Source organism: Balearica regulorum, chromosome Z (assembly GCF_011004875.1).
Source record: "Balearica regulorum gibbericeps isolate bBalReg1 chromosome Z, bBalReg1.pri, whole genome shotgun sequence".
Classification (NCBI taxonomy): domain Eukaryota; kingdom Metazoa; phylum Chordata; class Aves; order Gruiformes; family Gruidae; genus Balearica; species Balearica regulorum.
In genome coordinates, this window is record NC_046220.1 from 39,538,542 (window position 1) to 39,559,543 (window position 21,002).

General features: G+C 34.5%; 1 protein-coding gene across 1 annotated transcript in view; it reads left to right on the forward strand.

Moving 5' to 3' along the window:
* The window catches only part of CNTNAP4 (contactin associated protein family member 4), a 256,306-nt gene that overhangs the window by 207,065 nt on the left and 28,239 nt on the right, over positions 1–21,002 (forward strand). The window contains exons 13-16 of the mRNA XM_075740548.1: positions 2,230–2,427; positions 7,834–7,990; positions 11,278–11,405; positions 20,312–20,482. Coding sequence (XP_075596663.1) covers positions 2,230–2,427; positions 7,834–7,990; positions 11,278–11,405; positions 20,312–20,482 — 654 coding nt within the window. The remainder of the gene's footprint in view (positions 1–2,229; positions 2,428–7,833; positions 7,991–11,277; positions 11,406–20,311; positions 20,483–21,002) is intronic.

A 21,002-nucleotide genomic window follows, 5' to 3' on the forward strand; every position in this document is an offset into this window, starting at 1 on the left:
GAAATCTAAATTTGCTATATTTCTAGCCGTCTGCTTTTTAACACCATGAGCAAGTACTTGATAAAATTTTATAATTTGACCAAAAACTGGTAAGCAATGATAAAAAAGTTGCATTAATAAACTCCCTTTAATATAATAGTTTTAATAGGCATCTCACCTTGATATTTTCTTTAGGTTTTCTGATGAATACTTGTCCTTTAAGTGACCATGAGTTCTTTCTTCTCTATAAATATCTTCTAATGTCAGCCATGTGTGGCCTGCAGGAAGCTAATGAAATAAAATACAACTCTGTTAAATAGTTATAAATACTGCTATTAGAATGTCAGAAATATTATCATTAACACCACAAGTTAGAAAAAAAATAATATTTCTTATATCTGCTCAAAATACATTGGCCTTTAAGGTACAGGAATACAGTGAACATGAATCTGAACTTGTCCCAGACTGGCTTTAAGTGGGAGCCTGGTCAGCCCTACCTTGGAGTGGAATTTAGGCACGGTAGTCAAATTGTTGCAGATTTTGCATGTGGAAGCTGAAACAGAATAAGCTCAGTGCTTCCCTATCCATAGGTGAGGGACTTTGGTAAAAGTACAAAACAGCAGAATGACATGAGACTTTATCACCCACCAATATTTAGGGCCATTTATATTTCAAGGAACATGGAGACAGTAATCTCCCTACTCCCATGCAGACTGTCTGATGTTACATTTCATTGCAGGTAAACTATAGGACAGAGTGACCAATGTGCCATGGTGCCAGCAAGTTTCACTGTGTTTCAGTGTACGGGAAAATTATTTTTCTAGTCTCAAAGTAAATACATAGTACTTAGTCTATGGCCTCTAGTACCTTTTAAAGAGATACCTTCATAAAGAATTGAACCATCATTTTTTGTTCTTGGTCTGTGTGGTTTTGCGTTGTAGTAAGTTTTTACAATTAAAACTGCTTTCTGTAGATGCTGTAAGAAGTTAAAAGAAGACTTTTAATGAAAGAATATTTGTGAAGTATCAATATAGCTGGAAAACTATCAAACTGCTTTGCTACTTAGTATAAGCAATAGGACTCCAGGTTGGAGAAAGTCTGTTTCGCAGCAGACTGCATATCTTCGCACATAACTTTTATAAAATAATATATTGTTCATTATTCAATCTTTTGAATTATATGTATATTTATATGCAAGTCTCTCCTGCTCTTTTGTTACAAGAATATTACTTTGGAACATATTTTTCTAGAAATAATGTTTGGAGTACTGAATACTTACTAGTGCTTCATGGGAAAAAAAATCTTGCAGACACAGTTCAATTGCTTCTGGAATAAATATTTTGGCAATATTTTGCATGCCTCCAGTTTACATGAATCATAAGGCCTTTCTACATAATGCAGTGAAGTACGTAGCTGCCTTGGCCAGCAGTATCTGAGCTAAAAGTTAACTTAAGATCAGTATGTGTTTTTTAGGGAAATGCAGCTCTCATTTCTGAACTAGTACTTCAGCATGGTACAGTACTGAGTCAAGGGGGCATACCATGGTGGTTGCCATACATTAATATTACATCAGGTATTTGGAAACAACTTTCTATTGAACTTTGGAAGCTATGATTCTTAGTCCTTGACTAAATACAGGTTTTGAATAGTAATTCAAATAATATCTACAATTTGATTTTAGATGTCTAGAATAACTCGCCTTCATGTAATGTGGTTTTTATATTAATATGGTATTTGCAAGATACTTTTGCTTCTTTGTATAATAGAAAAATGCTGTAGGCCATTTTCTCATGCAGAATAAATTAATTCAGATTATAGTGATATATGTAACGTAGATAGAACCTAGGATAGAATTCAGTGTTATTTTCTAAACAATTTAAGCCGGGGGGAAAATAATAATAGTAAGTCTTATTTTTTTCTATTCTTTCACTGTAATTTACCAAGTAAACTATATCTTATTTCAGAGACAATTATTTGGGTGTCGTCACTTACTGTTTCCTTATTCAATAATCATAACAAGCTGAATATCTGTTGCAGTCACAGTATGATAATCTGCTCATAAATAGAAACAATGATTAAGTGTGTTCATTTTTGCTTAGTGATATATGCCTCTGTTTCATATGCCAAAACCCACCTTTTGTGATCAAAGAAGTCACCTTAAAGTTTGGTTGATTTCATCATACTTTCTCTTTCCATTACCAGCTTATGCAACTATTAATTCTTTATTACTTTTCACATGTGTTTTGAAAGATACAACATGGACAGTTATACAGCATAACAACACCAACTTAACCAGAGTCAAAAGTGCTAACCGAGACAACCCCCACACTGTGTTTTTCAAGTACTCTGCCAGCCTAGACCAGCTTCAGGCTACAATTAACCATGCAGAGCACTGTGAACAGGAGCTTGCTTACCACTGCAAAAAGTCGAGGCTTTTAGGTAAGCCAGGTAAGTCAGGCAGATATATCTTATTATGTTGCATAGTGCATTTTATTTTATTGGCTACTAAAGGTATTTATTTATTTATTTCAACGTTATGGCATTTTTCTACTATGGAGTTTGAACTACTTCACGTATCTAGTACTCAGATTTCTGTAAGTGGCCAAGAGGTATTTGAACCAGAAAAACACAAATGTCACTTTATAATGATCTTCATTCACAGAATTAAACGTTCCTAAAGTTAATTTATCTCATAAATTCTTTAAATTAACAGAGATTATTATTAACAGAAGTCCTGTTGGCCTGCCTTCCAGGGATTTTTAAATTTTAATGAAGGAATTATTGAGGACATATTGTCTTAAAAGAACACATATTAGTGCACAGATATCAGCAGAAGTTTATCGCTGAATTATTTTCAACATTCAGTGTGCACATTGTGAGTGCTTGAGAAAAAGCATTGGTAACATTAAATTTCCACTGTCCAACATAAGCATTCATTAAAAAAAGTGCAATAGTTGAATGTGAATTATTGACAAAATATAATTGTTTTAAGAGAAAAATAAATGGGGGTCCTCTGACATACTTAAAGAAAACTTATGTAGTCTACTTTAATTTTAACTCGCATTGACGCCGAGATGGTAACATCTGGTAACTGGTAACAGACTTTACTGTGAAAATCCTTTCTAAGTACTCCAAATAATGTGGAAGTAAAAATCTCATTGTTCATTGTCTTTTGAAAAACTAAGTGAAATGACTTGTTTGACTTGTCCACCAGAAACTCTGAACCTGCTGGAATTGTTTTCTTGGCATTCTTTTCTACTAAGAAGAGAACAGGCCTCTGAGTGCAACAGTCTTTGGTTCTGTCTCTAAATTCTTTTCTTACATATTCTTTCTCCTTGATTATGTCATGGACCTCACTGGTCGTCTTAGACTAGAATTCACTCTTGGCAGAATATCTGTTTGAAAATGGCTCCACAGCATAAAAGATCAACCTATTGCTTAAGATGTCCTACTGAGCCTCACTTTTACCTGTAGACTCCAAACTAAACTTATGGTTAGATGTTCAAAAGCCTGGTTTACACCAAGCAGAGAGTTTCAAGATTGTTCTCTCCAGTTTTTTCATACCTTTTCGCTAATAACTGTCACTAGACTAAGTAAAAACAAAAAAACCCCAACAGTAAACCCCACCTTCCAACTCACCAGTTTCAGCAGCATGATCAAGTTGGAAAACATGAAAAAAATCACGTCAGTGAAGGAGAGAGGGAAAGACGCAAGCAAGCAGAACTTTTTGCCTTTTTTTTTTTTTTTTAAATGAACCACAGAGATTGCACAGAAATGCAGGTCTTTCTAGAAAGCTAAAAGAGTTTAATCAGTCAATTGCACTAAGCCATCTAAAATTTAGAGTTTTGAATGCTAGGAGTAAATAGGCATGGGAAAGTTTTTTTGTGGGTTCTACAGATTTTCTAAAATCGTTCTTTGTTTAAGCACTACCACAGACCATACCAAATGCAACGTGCCTTTCTTCTGAAAAGGGTGCTTTAGTTTGTTCTGAAAGAGAGAGCTCTAAGGTAAGAGACAGCTAGGATCTAGTGATGGTTTGTCTTGGCTCCTGCAGTGAGGCTGCTTAAAAATGGCAATGTCGAGTTTTATGATATAAGGATGAAATAAAAACAGTTAGTAAAGAGAGTTAGGGTTTATGATTCCGTCTCTGAAAGCAGTCAGAGCCACATTTTTATAACTGTTTAGAGAATGTATTAACTTTGCCTTATCTTTTCTATCATTCTTAATTAAATCACTTCCCTGAAATAAAATTCAGAATTTACATTCCAGGATTTAGATCTGCCCTTTTGTAGTTCAAGGGTAGTGACCATAGTGGATGACTTAATAAGGACAAATCCTCTTTGAGTCATTCAGTCACAGTAACAGTAAAAACAGATAAAGTTCCTGGGAGAAGCAGCAGATGCCCCTTTGTAGATATAGACTACTCTCTGCTTTTGAAAGGTTAGGTCTCACCTACAAGGAGAAGGAGAGCAGTGGGGTTTTTTTCAAACTACGTGTGCTGATACTTTTTTCAGGGAACTCATTGATCAATGAACATAGAGTATCCACTGAAATAGACGTTGTTTTCAGCATGTGAACCACATCAACACAAAATAGTATGAGTTTGCACAGTCTTAGATTCACAGAATCACAAATCACTGAGTGGCCGATGTTGGAAGAGATGTCTAGAGATCATCTGATCTATGCATCTGCTCAAGCAGGACCACATAGAGTTGGTTGCCCAGGACCGTGTTCAGATGGCTTTTGAATGTCTCCAAGGATGGAGACTCCAAAATCTTGGTGGGTAACCTGTGCCCAGTCAGCCTCACAGTAAAAAGTATTTTCTGATGTTCAGAAAGAGCATCCCATGTATCAGTTTGTGCCCACTGCCTCTTGTCCTGTCACTGGACACCACTGGAAAGAACCTGTCTCAGTCATCTTTACACCCTCCCTTCAGGTATTTATATATAAATACAAAAGTCAGTGTGTTGTGAAGATATTCTAAAATATTTTTAGTCTGGTAAATATTTTTGGTCTTTGAACACAACAAAATGTAAGCCATGGGCTTTTGTTTCTGAGGCTGTGAGAGTAAGTTTTTTCAAATATCCTCCAATTTATCATCTTTTTATTTCTACAAATACAGATTTAGAACTTGCTGATATCATGGAAAAGGAGAATTCTAGTATCTTTTGATAATTTTAAGGTCATGCCACCCCATGAAATACTTCTTTCTTTTATCTCCCGGATATCGACACCTGGGAGAAAAAAGAGGAATTAAGGATCCTCTCTTGCTTTCATGCCTTTTTTCTTCAAGATATATTTTTCCATTGAAAAGTATGGACAGAAAACAGAACATATTACTTGTTCTCTCTGAAGAGTAGTAATTTTGGATTTAAACTCTTACAAAATAATCTATTTCTATGTTTTTAAGAGCTTTGCACACATATTTCTCATCCATTTTTATGCGAAACATATAATTTCTAGTTTGCTCCAGCAGGTCTGCATTCTAACTTTTAGTGTCTCAGTGACACATAGTACTATTAGCCTTAGAAGTTTTATTAGAAATTTTTGTGGGGACATTGCAATTAGAAATGTGAATTATAGTTAAATTTTATAGGATGCTCAGCCTATTTAGAAGAGCTTAGAGAGCTAAATAAAAATTCTGTTTAGAGTACAAATGCTTTAAAAATTAGAAGGAAGTTTAGGAAGGTAAAGTGATCTAATTTGAAATTTTGGACTTGTGACTTAGTTCATATATTCAGTATCTCAAGATAGTCTTCACCAAGTTTTTCTTTTTCAGCTTACCTTTATGTATTTGCTTGCTGATTTTTATGCATGTTTCTTTGGATGGTTTTATAGTCAGAATTACAAAACAAACAAACAAAAAGCAATCAATCGTACATAGCTAATAACTGGAGCATACCTGACATTGAAACAAAATTCAAATAACATTTCACTGAAATAAGTTTGTTCTGTTTCATTTATTATGAGCACTATGAAATATCAGAATTTGAAATGCAAATAGCTACATTATCAAATTGTGCAATTTAATCCCTCCCACTTCTACTATCTATAATCTCCACTAGCTATGCCTGACAAGCAGAAAATTTGATGATAGACACGTAAAATATTTTTTGGACATGCAGTCCATGTAGTGATTCTTAACTGACTGTATTTTAACAATACATTATATTCAATCAGCCTGGATAGCATTTGCAAATGATATCATTAAAGAAGTCACCTGTTAATACATTTATGTGATCATTATGACGAAATCTCTAGCCATTATAATTAATAGCTTTATTTTACTTAGGCAATATTTCCTGCCAAAGCAGGGATAACAATCTGGGCTAATCAGTATGAACTTGCAGCATTTCAGTAAATATTCTCTCCTCACCCTGCTATATGAACAAATAACTGAGACCAGCCTTTAAACATACCCCAACGTCCCTAGCGAAAGACTAGGAATATTAATTCATGACTACAATATAAAGCTAAGGCATGCTGTTGAAACAGCAGAAATATTCTGCCTTTTACAGTCTTAGTTGCTGGAAGCTTTTTAAAGTGTTGTCTGATAAATTATTTATAAACTGTGTCTAGGTTTTCTTCTTCCTGTGACGGCTTGCAAACACAGAAACTGATATTGGACATTGATGCCATTATGCAAGTTTGACTTTTCCAGAAACTGCTCTCACTGTTTTTTGGCCTGCTGGGCCGACAGTTGTGTGGTAATGAATGCAGTCAATATGTTTACGATCTGAGAGAGTGTCAGCGTAACAGAGGTCTTATCTAACAGTGAGGTTTAATAAGCAGTGGCAGTTGTAAGTAAAGTTGAGACTAGGATAAATTCCAGCTTCTTTGTGGGGGCCTGCTGCTGAACACTTGGAGCTCCAACAACAGGAAAAAGCAGTATAATTATAAGAAACTCTGTAATTTAACAGTACTTGATTTCTTCTTATGCCTTGAATTTCATGCATTGCATCAATCACCCTTCTTCCTTCTCATTCGAGATGGTTTATCTTTATGCTTCATATCTTTTGGCTATTATCTGTTCTGTATATATTTTCTGTTGCTGTGCTTGCTTGGCAGCATCTTTAAGCTTAATCTGCAGTACTGTAACATTAAGGAAACATCCAGTTTTATCATTTTACCACAAACAATGCTTACTGGATGCACCACACAGAGATATAATAGTCCTGGGAAACCTGACTTCTGCTCACCAGATACATCAACTTGCTTATGAGGGTGCCATTAATATGATTTCTGCTGCCTCTGAGTATATAAATTCTGAATCTGCTGTCTGTGACCTAACAGCTGTCTTTGGGCATTTCTGATTAACACTACTATTCAGCTGCTTAATGTTCATTACAGATACAGGTAGTAGTACTCTGTAGTATTCTTGGTAGTGGGATGAAACCATTTCTGCTTAGTTTTTCTGTAACTCTTCTCATTCCATTGCTGATAGCTCCACGATCTGGAATTGATCTTTACTTGGGAATATAAACTACCTTGATTTTTAGGGAGATGGTATCTCCTTTTTCATGGACCATTTTAAAATGAATTATATAAATGGACTGCTTAAGATAAATAATTCTAATATCATGGCTGGCTGAGCTAGGGACTGTAAGTTCCCTTTTCCACTAATGCAAGCAAAAACCTGTGGCAATCATTTAATACCTGATAATGAAGAATTAAAATGAATAATTACTTATCAAGTAAAAGTAGTTCGGTTTTTTTTTCAAATGTTGTTTAAAGTTTTTAGATTTGAGGGGTGATTTTTCTGTGCTTAACCTTTTGGAAACTTGTTTGGATGAGAAAAACTGGGAGAAATAGTAGACAAGACTGAGCACTGATTTTCTCTAACGTACCTTTTAGATGGAATGCCACTAAGCTGGTGGATTGGAAGAACCAACGAAACACAAACTTACTGGGGAGGTTCCTCACCTGCTGTACAAAAATGTGCTTGTGGATTAGAGGGGAGCTGCATTGATTCCCAGCATTACTGCAACTGTGATGCGGACAGAGATGAATGGTGACTTTTTACTGTTGCTTATTCACAACACTTTTTCCTGGAAAGTAAATAGAGAAAACAGACAGACTTTAGCACATTCAGAACACCAAGGCTGTTGTAAATTTAAATTACCATAGTCTCACCTGTTTCTTTGATACAGAGCATATTTTCTCACAAAAATATAACTGTGTACTTTAAGTATTATTGCTAATTCTTTCACTCTGAATTCTGGGGAGGGTTTAATTTTATAAAGATACTTTCTAGTTTTGTAGTATAATGCATGTTATATATTAAGATGTTAGCTCTGGTCTTTAGTACAAATTCAGTTATTAATTTTAGAATACTGAAAGTAATTAAAGCTAAAATAAAAGTTACTGAAAAAAAGTTGTTAATTTTTAGCATAATTTTTAACTACACTTTTAAGTGTAGACTTTTTACCCCCTTTTCTGTCATCTACAACTTAGATAATTAAAACTGGACACTCTTGCTATCAGTGAAGTGAAGCACTCATATGGAATCCTATTGTAAGGGGATGGTAGAATTTCTAAAATGTAGATCTTCCACTTGTACTTGAAATTCTCTGATGTTATTTATGATTCCATTCAAATAAGTAACATAAGAGTTCCTGTTACAATGTCAAATCTGAACCTGACTTCTCACTTAAGAGGATCAGATACAGCTTTCCCAATAGCTCCAGTGCACTATAGGACTTTATAAAGCAAACAGGGACTTTTCAAATGAAAGCTTTTCTGTTGAAGAAACTTTTAAGCTTTTAAACTTGTAAAGCATATTTAACTTATATAACATCTGATTCAATGAGTAGGTTATTCTATAGAATTAGAGAATTGTTTGGGTTGGAAGGGACCTTAAAGATCATTTAGTTCACATGTTAATAAGTGTATCAACATCTGTTTTTTGAAAAAAGAAATATGTAAGGAAGGTACTTAGGAACATCCTCACATGTACAAAATGAAGTAATACATTATTTTCTCCTCAAGCTAGATATCCACTCTTCTTTTAAAGGAACTAGTCCATTTGGTTGGAAAATGCTTATTGTCTCATCATGAGCAGGGAACTCAGCAGATACAGAAATTAAAATACCACAAAGGGTTAGTCTTCATAAGCTTCAAAAGTTTCTGTAGGAAAAGAATTTGCATCTGCAGTAAAACTCACAGAGTGACTATATCTGCTGTGCTCATTCCAATAAAGAGATTAAACAAATATACAGAATGCTAGGAATTTCCCTATTTCTGTGCTGTACAGAAATACAAACAGGTTTTGATTCCCAACAGCAAAATAAGTGTTAAAAGATGAATGCATTTTGACAGAGGATTTTGAGTAGTTGCTAGTATATGTAATACATTCTTGCTCTGTTTTGTTATTCATTTAATCCTTGCTCACATACATAGTTTAATTTTTAATGGTAACATACTTGTAAATAAAGTAGATAGAGGATGACATGCATGTCTTCACTATAACCACTTTGAGTAAATTGCATATGTTAATGAGTGTATTACATTGAAAATATAATGACTCCTGGTTTATATTTCTGTATGTATTCACTTTCGACATTTTAATTTTCATTTTAAGTGGAGACTCATCCCAGTAACTCCAATGTTATGTTTACACTTATTTTGGTAGTTGTGCTTAATGTTGCATTTGGTTCCCTAGAGGCTACTGGTTTGAATCAATTGACTCAATACAATTCATAGGGTGGAAAAAGTAGGTAGAAGCTGTACTCGTTTGAGATCTTTTCTGAGCACAGAAAACCAGACTTACGTTTTGAAAATATGGGTTTGATATTCTATTGTCACAGTGAAATCTATCTTATTTCATAGTTGGATATAGATTAAGCTCTAAAACTCCTTGTTTGACCAATCAAAATCTTTAAGTCTCTAGCTCTCTAAAATAAAATAAAGGTATTTTTTAAAAAAAATCTGTTCCTAAATATCTGCAAACATGCAAATCCTCTCTGCAGAAAAGGTATGCTAGTTTCTATTCAGTTTCCCTTTATTTGCAGCATAGTTTTACTGAAGCAAACACAGTGTTTCGAGGTGTTTTTTCAGTTCTAAATTAGAAATCTGTAATGTCTCACCTCATAAAAAAAATATTTTTTTTTTTAAATGCTTTGCATTCCTCACTTAAGAAAAAAAGTTTCCTGGAGGAGAAAAAAAAAAAAAAAAGTACATTTATGTGCACTGTTCTCCAAGACCGATAAACAGAAATTGTATACAGGGGAGAGATGATCATGTTAGTAAAGGGAGGGGTGAGTGGAGAAAAAAAAATCACTACTTTCATTCAGCACAAGGATGGAACCTCTTCCTGTTATCTCAATCCTAGTGCACGGTGTACTAAGAGAGGAGGTTGCTATGTCCAGACACGTTCCCAGAGAAATGTGGCTTGCTTGCTGAGGTGTGTTTCTCATGTCTAATCTCTGAGCAGTGCGAGTTCCAGATTGCTTCCCCTCTCTGAGTTTCCACTGTTGTCTCTGAGCTATTTGCTTTGCCCATTAAAGGGAAGAGTCAACTATACATGGATTGAATGGACAGACTGAATTTTCCAGAATGGTCCTGAGTGATTGAATATTTCCATGGGTTCAAGAGAAGCAATTTTAGGGTGAAAACTAGTGCTTATGAAGTTTAGAAATGCAGTTCTGACATTAAGTGAACAAAAAGGAATTTGGTCTAAGGTTACGAGTACTGGGTGTGTACTCTGAGTGCTAGGTTGCATATTTCCTTTTATATGAATTACCTATTTGTAGGATATGCTGCTTTTCCTGTACACTCAGCATGACTTCACATTTTTCTGTTTGATTTTTTTAAACTTTTTTCAAGGTGAAAAAGGAAAAAAAAAAAAAAAGAAGTTAGACTTATTAGGAAGTTATACTAAGCCATTTAATATTCCATAATGAAGAGACAGGCCACTATAGATACAGTATGTCCCCAGAGATACAGTATGTCTTCAGCAACATAAAATTACTGACATAGACAAGTATATTAGCTTAGGCAGCCAGTTAGGTACCCATTTACGTCAAAAAGAGTTTTCTCATGCTTATGCAAACAAGCACAACCATGAAACTGTTCATTTACCATGAAATTGTTTCCATCCCGTCAAATGATCACAATATCAATACCAAAGGATACATTCGTATTCACAGTTGCTTGTATGACCCATAGAGTTATGCAGCACTTTTTTTTTTTTATTTCAGAATTTAATTCTTTCCTTTTCCCCAGCAATGTGTCAAAAATAATAATGGTTTATCATCAGAAACATTTAGGAGAGCTGTGGCTTTCATTTTACCTTTTCAGGACTAATGATACTGGATTCCTTTCCTACAAGGACCATCTACCAGTAACAGAAATTGTGATCACAGATACTGACAGACCAAATTCTGAAGCAGCTTACAAACTGGGACCTTTGCTTTGCCATGGTGACAGTAAGTAACAACTGCAGAGTTTTGCTAAGCAACAATGGGGTTTGACTGCAATAAATCTTAAATGTTGTTTGCTAAACAGCCTAAGATACACTTTTGTAAAAATTGAATCCAATTATTTTAGTAATTAGTAAGGTAAAAGTCAAAATGCCATGCATTTTACACTTTACCTGGTGCAAATCAGGGTAGAATTGTAAAGATATATTTTTGATGACACAAATCAATAGTGAAGACAGAAATAGTATAGTTTTCAAACAGATATTCTGAGTACAAAATCCAGCATTTTAATGAAACTTGAATTAAGTTATGAATAAAGCATTACATCAAGGGGAATTCATAACTGGTTACCATATCTTGGGAGAAACATACCTTTCACTAGATACGCATGCCTTCATCACCAAACCTTATGCATATTAACTCCTATGACTATTTGTGCAACTAGGAAAACTATACTATGGGAGATCAATCCAGTCTATGCCATATCTATGCAAAATTTCAATTCCACATAAGAATTTAAAATTTAGAAAGTTATACAGTAATTAAAACCATAAAGTTTGTACATCCTTAAAACCTATGTAGTAACCAGAAAAATACCACGTGTGAATAAATCATTTAAAGACAATAAGACAATTGGCAAAACTGATAGCTTTGTGAAGATTTGTGATGACATTTCTGATTTCATTATTTCCATCTTCATTGACAAAAAAGCCCAAATTTGTTTTAAGTTCAATAGTAACCTATCACAAAAAAATCTATGGCTGCTGCTGTTTGTAATCAAGTCAGGAGAAACAATGCCATAGATCATCCTAAAGATCTTAACTGAAGAGTTGAATTGGCAGGATTTTGTCTACAGCTGAGTAAGGGGTTAAATATTTAATAAATTTAATTTCTTTACATCAAATGCTACCCTATGAGTTTTCATGAACTTCACTATTGTTTCAAATAATTGTAAATTGCTATTTTTATTCATTATGTGATTTTCCTCCTTCATCATATGATGTGTTTGTTTTTCAAATTTGTTCAGCCTTTATGAATAAGAGGAAATGAATACCAGTAAAGAAGTACTGATCTGTACTTCTAAACTTACTCAGGAGACTGCATAGATAAATAAATATAAATTAGCATGTATTTATTTTTATGTCATCTCTGCTTTCATTCCTGTGACTTGTCAGGGTAATTATGCCTGGAAGATTTGTTAACAGATGTGTTATAGCAGTGCATTCTAATTTTCTTATGAAAATGTATAAGACACCAAAAAATCCTGTTGGGTTCTTCCTTTCCACTTGTCTGACATACGATTGTGAGCTGATCATTTATCCCACCTGTCAAAGAACTGTTAAATCACCAGGTTATGTTATAGGGTTATGGTATAACTCAGAGTGGAAAGGACTTAAGGATGTCTTCTGCTTATAGCAGGATGAGCTGTGATTTCAGACCAGGTCTCTCAGGGTTTTGTCAAATTGGGGCTTGAAGCCCCGAAGGATGGAGCCTGCAGTCCTTCTCTGGGCAGCCTACTCCACTGCTTCACTGTCCCCATTGAGAATTTCTTTTTTTTACTTAGATCAGTCCTGAAACTCTGTTGTTTCAACTTACGTCTTTGATACTCACACTTTACACCAATGCAAAGAACCTGACTCTGTCTACTTGATGATTTCCCCTTAGGTTTTGAGGGCTGCTGTCAAGTCCCTCACAAAACTGTCCCTTCTCCAGGCTGAACCAGCCATGGTCCCTCAGCATGAAGGGCAGGAAAAGTGCGCCAGACCTGAATATTGTGGTGGCCTTTCCCATACTCTATCCTGTTTATTAATGTATTTTTTTCCTGTACTAGAGGGCCTGAAATTAAAGGCAGTATGTAGATGTTGTCTTACAAGTGTTGAGTAGAGGGCGATACCCACGTCCTTCAATTGACTGGCCATACTTGGTAGAGTCTATGATGCAGTAGGCCTCTGTTGTGGTCAGGGACAATGAAACCGGGGACAATGACAGCAATGAAACAGAAGTATTTACAGCTTGTGTAGCACTAGTAAGTGGGTAGAATTTCGATTTCACTACTCACCAAGTTCCCAACTACTATTAATTACATAACCTGACCCCAGTTATCACAAATCTTAAAACATGGAAGCCAACTAGCTTCCCCAGGTGAATCATTAAAACATACAGACAGTTCTGACACACATTGACCTCCCTGCACTTATTTGATGTTTGCTTAGTCTGAGTGATTGATTTGCTGCAAAATTTTGCACTGATGCTACATGATCACAGTATTTCTAGACAAGCTGCAATAAAGAGGTCTAAAATATCATGAGGACAAGCACAAGAAGTCAGAATCTGAATGGCAGAGAAATATCTTTGTAATGTCAGACAACATTATAGAATTTGACTTCGGAAAGAAGCAATTTGGGACTAAAATAATCTCAGTGAAAAGATCTTTCAGAATATAACAGTTAATGGTAATAATACAACAAAAAACTTGAAAGGGAACATTCACTTCAATTGTTTAATAAGAGCAGTAATAATGCACGGTTTTTTAGCCGGTTACATCATAAAGACAAAGATAGTAAGAGATGAGATGCTTCTAGGGAGGTAGGGGGTAAAATTTGCAAAAACAATACAGAATTTCTGAAGGAAAAAATAATGTAAAATCATGGAATTTTGAGATAAAAACAAAGTGCAAGGTGTTCAGTAAAATATTAATGTATTACAATACATAACAAAATATATAAATATAAATTATCATACCTTATATATTCTGTATCACATAATTTATATCACAAATCACATATAATATATTACCTATATTATACCATTATCATAATATATTATCCTATATGTGTATAGTATAATAATATAATATATACCAAGTGAGATATTATTTATATTGTTTAAAATTATATTAATGTCTTTTCTCATAGAAAACATAATTATATATATTTCAATAAATATTCTATTCTATTATTTTAATCATTATACTGGAAATGACTGTGTGTTACTTACTAGATTTTTTTGCAACGGTCTTTACTTATAAACAGTGGGGTTTATAATGAAAATTTTCTTTAAAGTTTAGTTTTCCAGAAAATGTAAAAAGCCATGATTTGAGTTCCTGAGTTCTACATGTTAAATTTCACACTAGACAAGAGCGATGAAGTAGATCCAAACTATCTTGTAAAATCAGCAATAACATATTAATAACACTTTTAAACAGATCAATATTAAGATTTTTTGTAATCTGAGGTTGCAGACACCCATGAGGGTCTAATTAAATGCAGTATTAATGACATTTATTTTCTTCTGCACCTTTGGATAGGTGGAAAAATAAAAAAAGGTCTAGTAGCAAATACTCATTTCTCAGAAGTGCTGTCAAACATGGAAAAATAGATATTCTTGGATTCACAAGTGTTATTTGAGTACTCTCCAGAGAGATTATTGCTTATTTCTGCTTCTGTCACTCTCTAAAACTAAATTATAAAATTCTACTTTATAGAGGATATCATTTTATTAAACATGTTTTTTCTTCTTTCTGACAGATATAAGTTCTTCGGAATAATTCACTGGCATATCATATAAAAATGTAGGGGAGAAGGTTTACTTGTATTTGTGATACACTTAGTACTTCATTAAATGATTCAAACCCAAAAGATCATAAATTCTCATTGCATCAATAATCTATTTCTTGTAGGACATCTACTTAAAGATAAAAATAATTGTTTATGCCATAGCAAAATAAAGTAGACCCATAAATAGTTTGTTGAATTGAATTGTCATAAACCGTGCACTCCCTTGACTAAGATCCCAAGTAAGAGTTACTTCATTAAGTACTTGTAAGTCATATATCATAACTCAAACGCAGTCTGGCAGAAGTTGTCTATTCTTCATTGCACATTTTTTATTTTCACTCTTTTATTTAACATTGCAATACTGCACTTGGTTTCTTCATGTTAGGTTTTATGGATTGACTCTCTTCAATCAATGTTACTGACAGAAAACCAAACCATATTTGCTAGAACAAAGCAGAAAGAGTAACATAAGAAAGATATTAGCCAAAGCAAAACCAGTATAGTTCTTCATATGTATAAAGATCCATTCAGATATTAACGATTTTTCACAGCATTTGTGATAGAGTTAACTATCTATATTTCCAAGATGACAAAGTGCAATGAAAATAATAAAGATATTCTAGAGGAATATGGTCATTTAGAGAAATTAGGCCACAGGATTTGGTGTCTCTCAGCTCTATACATCTAAGCAGCACTCACCCGTTTCTGTCACCTTTAAAATATATTACTGATTCATTTCTATATTCCCTGTTCTGCTGTATAATACAAGATGTCTAATAAATTATATGCCAGCACTGCTGGTATTAGATTGAAAAATATATCTAAATATAATGAAAGTTAAGATTCAAATTAACCTATGTCAACTGACTAGGATAAAAGGAAAGATTTTGAAGCATATGAGAACAAAAGAAATCTTTGGGCCATTAATAGATAGAAATACTATATTTTTCATAAAAAAGAAAGAAGAATCTCATTATTCAAGAAAAAGCCAGACATTGATTAAATTCTAATAGAAAGAGTCAGTTACTATGGGTAGACTTTTAAAAAACCACACCATTCAAGTTTTTTCTTTTTTATTTTTTTCCTTGCAAGAATTGACTGGAAATACTCTGATTTACTACTATGAAGTTCCAATAAGTATTAGAACATATAAATATATCCAGAACACTGAAGGAAAGCTAATGTGCCAAAAATATGTCTAATAAATGGGTAATCTTTCAGCATCAGACCTGATTCTTGGCCAAAGAAATAAAATTTATTATTTAGATCTTAACTGAATAAAATATAATATAAAGTGCAATGCAATGTAAAGTTAAAATATCATTATATAAGGTAAATTTGGCCAAACTTTTGAGGGATTTCAGTACTGGTAAAGGCAATACTGGTGAGTTGATATACTTGGAGTCTAGTAAGATATTTGATGGAGTGCCACATAACTGGTTAAATTAAAAAAAAAAAAAAAGTAAAAATTCAACTGCAAAATCATAGTACAGGCAGATAATCCATTCAATGTGAGTACTCAGTTTGATATTTAAACACAAAAAAACCCTAGTGTGAGCTTCAGATAAGACAATTTTGGAGACCAACTGTATTAACTGTTCATAGGTGATACCTTCATTAAAGCAGCACAGTAAATTTCTACATTTAGCCAGAAAAATCTGTTTCACCTATCTGCAGTACCCTGAGAAATCAGGGCATGTCTTTGACTGTTAATAACAGAAGTATCTGTATACTGAGTGTTCACTTCTTCCTCTTATTTAGCTTTACAAAATTAATTTATTTTTGTCCTAACCTCAGTCTAATCAACATTATTTTGATGCTCTTTACTGCTTCCTGCATAATCAAGAGGTTTAATACAAGCCTGTGTTTCACACAGTTTTACAGTATACAAAAAGGATGTGAGGTTAATGGATTGCTTTAAAGAAGTTGAGATGCATTTTTAGTGAAAGCCTCTTAAGCTTAATCTCTTTGCTTATCTCAGACAAAATCTGAGATGATATGCTCACTTTAAATGGAGTTTCATAGAGTAAGAACTTCCAAATAATGTTCTTGAAAGCAGGACAGAAAATCAGAAAAAAATCCCGTGGTCAGGATTTGAAGCTAAACTAACAGGCTGAGTGTGTGTGCATACATAAATATATATATAAAAAAATTGACAGTAAGGGTATTTGTGAATTTTCCATAAATGGACAATTTAAAATTGAATTGATTGAATATTTTTCTTTCCTTCTTTTTCAAACAAGAATGGATTCAAGGAATTTGTACATTCTGTGGCATATCAGAGGTTGAACTAGACGACCGCAGTTTTCCCGTCTGGTCTTTTAATCCATGAATTTTATAATAAGCTGCAATGTAGCAGAGCTGGAAGTCGTGATACAGATGGAGCAGCTGAACTCCACAAATTCTCAGAGGCAAACAGTTGCCAGCTGGTCAGACTTCATAACTTAGGAGGATAGCTTTAGAAGAAGCAATTTACACACTTCTCACTAATTTTGGCCTCCTCTGTGCTGGATGAAGGGTAATACTTGCATGTAGCAAAACTGACAGAATTATTTGGCATATATAGAAAGAAATAGATATAACTAAAACATGTAATAGGTAGTGATGAACTTCCTGCTTGGTTTTGCACAGGAATAAAGTGAAGCAATCTTCCCATCACCACCCACCCACACCCCCCAAAACAAAACAATACCAAACAAACAAAACAAACAAACAAAACCATTAGGATACAAATAAGAGATGATCACATAATTTAAAGATCAGTTTAAGAGATCAAATAAGGAGGAGCAGACCAAAGACAACAGGCAAAATTCTGGTCATCTACTGGTAGTTTAGCTAAGATAAGATAACCCAATCACCTAGATCAGATGGGCTAATAGGATCTACAATTTACAATAAGCATGCTTTCTACACAGTTAACTTCCTACATTACTACTACTGTGCATTTATACTATGATCACAGTGACATTCCAGGAAATTTCAAAGATCCTGTCCATGTACCAGAGACCAGAAGCTGGCTTGTACAAAGAAGAGCACTCTGTTGGAAACTCTCTGGGTACCTTTTAAGTGTTTCACAAAATCCCTCTAAAGGGAGAATATGGGAAAGATGGAAGGCACATTAAATGTCATCTTCACAAAGACTACAGCTGCTTTGAGAACACAACTAGCATCTCCAGGTTAACAACAATGTGCCTTAGCTATGTCAGTCCATAAGAGATGGGTAGTATTTTGTGTGTCATGTCAATTAGATATTTGTTTTGTTTGGGGGAGAGGGAAGACCAGTGAAAGAAAATGTACAGAAAATATTGTTTGGCAACACAGGATCTTTATTTTCTGTGCCTCAACACTCACCATCCATGCTGGAGTTCCACACTGAAAGAATGAATGATGCAACACTTAGGGATATCTATAAGAATTGATATAAATAACAAACAGATTTCAGTTTTCATTAAAAACTTGAAGATTGCTACAATTTGCAATTGCACAATTGTTTCGAGAGTCACCTTTATTATCTTTGCAACATTAAAATGGCTAATTTATCTGTCTTGTTCACATTTGTCCCTTTTTCACATTACAATTTCAAGTTGGTAAGATTAGTTGATATATGCCAAAAACTAAAGTAATTTTTGCAATATAAATACATTGCTGTTTTATTTATAACAAACAGGATCTTCCTTTTTTACTCATAGTAAGACTGCAGTCTTACTACTCAGATAAAATGCTAAATATTATTGATTTCCTAACTACATGGTGTCTGGCAGTTCCAGAAAACTAAACAGGAGACTGTGAGCCAGATACTGTAAAGTGAAGAAATTATTTTCCCACCTTGATGTACAACAGCATAAGATATTTTGTAATGTACTTTTACTAGACCTATATTTAACCCACTTTATTGATACAGTAGCTTAACATTCATAAATCACACCATTTTCAGAGCTGCAAAAAAGAACAGCTAGAGAAGAGAAGACACGATATTAAGAGAAGAGGAATAAAACTTCCTATCCCTGCCCTCCCCCCAGGACTCCATTCTGATTTACAAAGATCATTCAAATGCTTCAATGAAGCTAATTGTATCATTACTCTACTGGACTGTAACTGCTGCTATTGTCTCTCTTCTAATTACTAGCAATGTTTTACCAATTTTGTATAAATTACTAGTATTAAACTTCCTATCGTGTTTGAATTACTGGTAACAGCCAGCCCATTGTTTTTTAAATAGCTGTTATGTACTTGAGTCATAGCCGTGGTGAAGTTTGCTCCATGGGAGCCATGGCCTGAAACAGTTGAGGAACACAGGCTTAAAATTGATCCCAATACGTAAGGCCGCTGCCTTCGGCTGACGGCACTTTGCACAGAACGATAGCTCCGAGGAACCCATCAGGCAGCGCAGGAGAGCGAGGTGCAAAGCTCCGCTCCCCTCTCCCAGCCCAAGCCATCTGTTCACAGCTCTGCCCTACCATGCGAAAGTTGTCCTGATGGCTGCTCTAACTTGTGATGGCTGGCAGCACTCCCAAGTGGCAAGTGTTGCAGCAAGCCTTTGCCAGAATACGTACGGATATCCTGCCACACTGCTTTTCTAGGTGTGGGATCCGAACCTGATTGAAACTCTGCTAAAAGTCAGGAGGAACGAGTGAATGAACTTTGATTTTATTTCACTGGGCTGTGGACTAGGCCTCTGTTCTTACAGCTTAAAGAAAAATCAAACCAGCAAAACATCTATGTTTGATCTTGTAAACTTTTTTTTGAGTCACACTGACTTATACTGTATTTTTCATATAAGTAAGAACGCATATGAATTTCTAAGCTGCAGTCAACTAAAGGAGAAAATACTTTCATAATTTTTTTTTTTTTTCAATTCCTTCCACAGAAATTACTAGCAGGCGTATCCCATCTTCTTTGTGATATCTGGTAAAAATTCACTGGACTACAACAATAACAAGACTCTTTTCCTTGTTATGTGGGAAATATACGTAATGACTGTCACAGTTATAGTTTATACTAGCTAATGTAGGTATAGTACTTCATTCAAAGCTGCTGTGTTTGTTTATTTCATAAAAGGATACGTCAGGCCCTAACTGAACTGTCTAGCTGAGATGCCAGGCATTTTATTTCTCATTAATTGTTTATTGGTTGTCTGAACTGAGCACCTCAATTACTCTTGCTAAATCATTTTTCTGTGTCTCCAAGAACCCCCACTTTTTGTTTTATAGACTAAGAAGGCTTCTGTGGACGTTAGACTCCACAACCCTTTCCTAGACTTGGGCACTTTTGTTTGTTTAATCGGTTATAAAACTTATACTGGCAATATTAGATAACACTGTATCTATCACTTAATTTTTCATTTTTGACAACTAGGAACGTTTTGGAATTCAGCATCCTTCAACACAGAGACATCCTACTTGCATTTCCCCACCTTCCATGGAGAGATCACTGCAGATGTCTCATTTTTCTTTAAAACTACTGCTTCCTCAGGAGTGTTTTTAGAAAACCTGGGAATTCAAGACTTTATAAGGATAGAGTTATACTGTAAGTAACATGACTGATGGTTGTTGTTGTTGTCGTCATCATCATCATCACAATCATCATCATCATCATAGCTTTCAGTTGGACTAAATTAGAACTAACTTAAAGGAGGAATATTGAAAAACCTATTCTCTAGCTTTATCACTGTTACTACTTAATCTAAGAGCACAGTAATCATCCCCTGACTGCTCAGACTGTTCCACTTTCTTTTGCTCACTGCATCCCTGCCACCAAATTTTCTCCCTCCAAATTTTAAGGCCAGGCATTACGTGTGGCTGCTGGGAGCTTCACTCAGTCACAATGTGTGAGTCAGACCCTCTGTGGCACAGTATCCTAGCTTAGCCATGCTTTCTCATAATCTTTTTATTTATTTATTTTACCTGTACATACCCAGATCTTTAGATTTTTACACATGAATAAATTTTTGTTGCACAAAAGAAAATTAAATATCTCACTAAATTCAGTAAGACAACTAATGTAGAATGAAAGTTTTATTTTAGTCAACTCAATGTTTTAGTCTTAC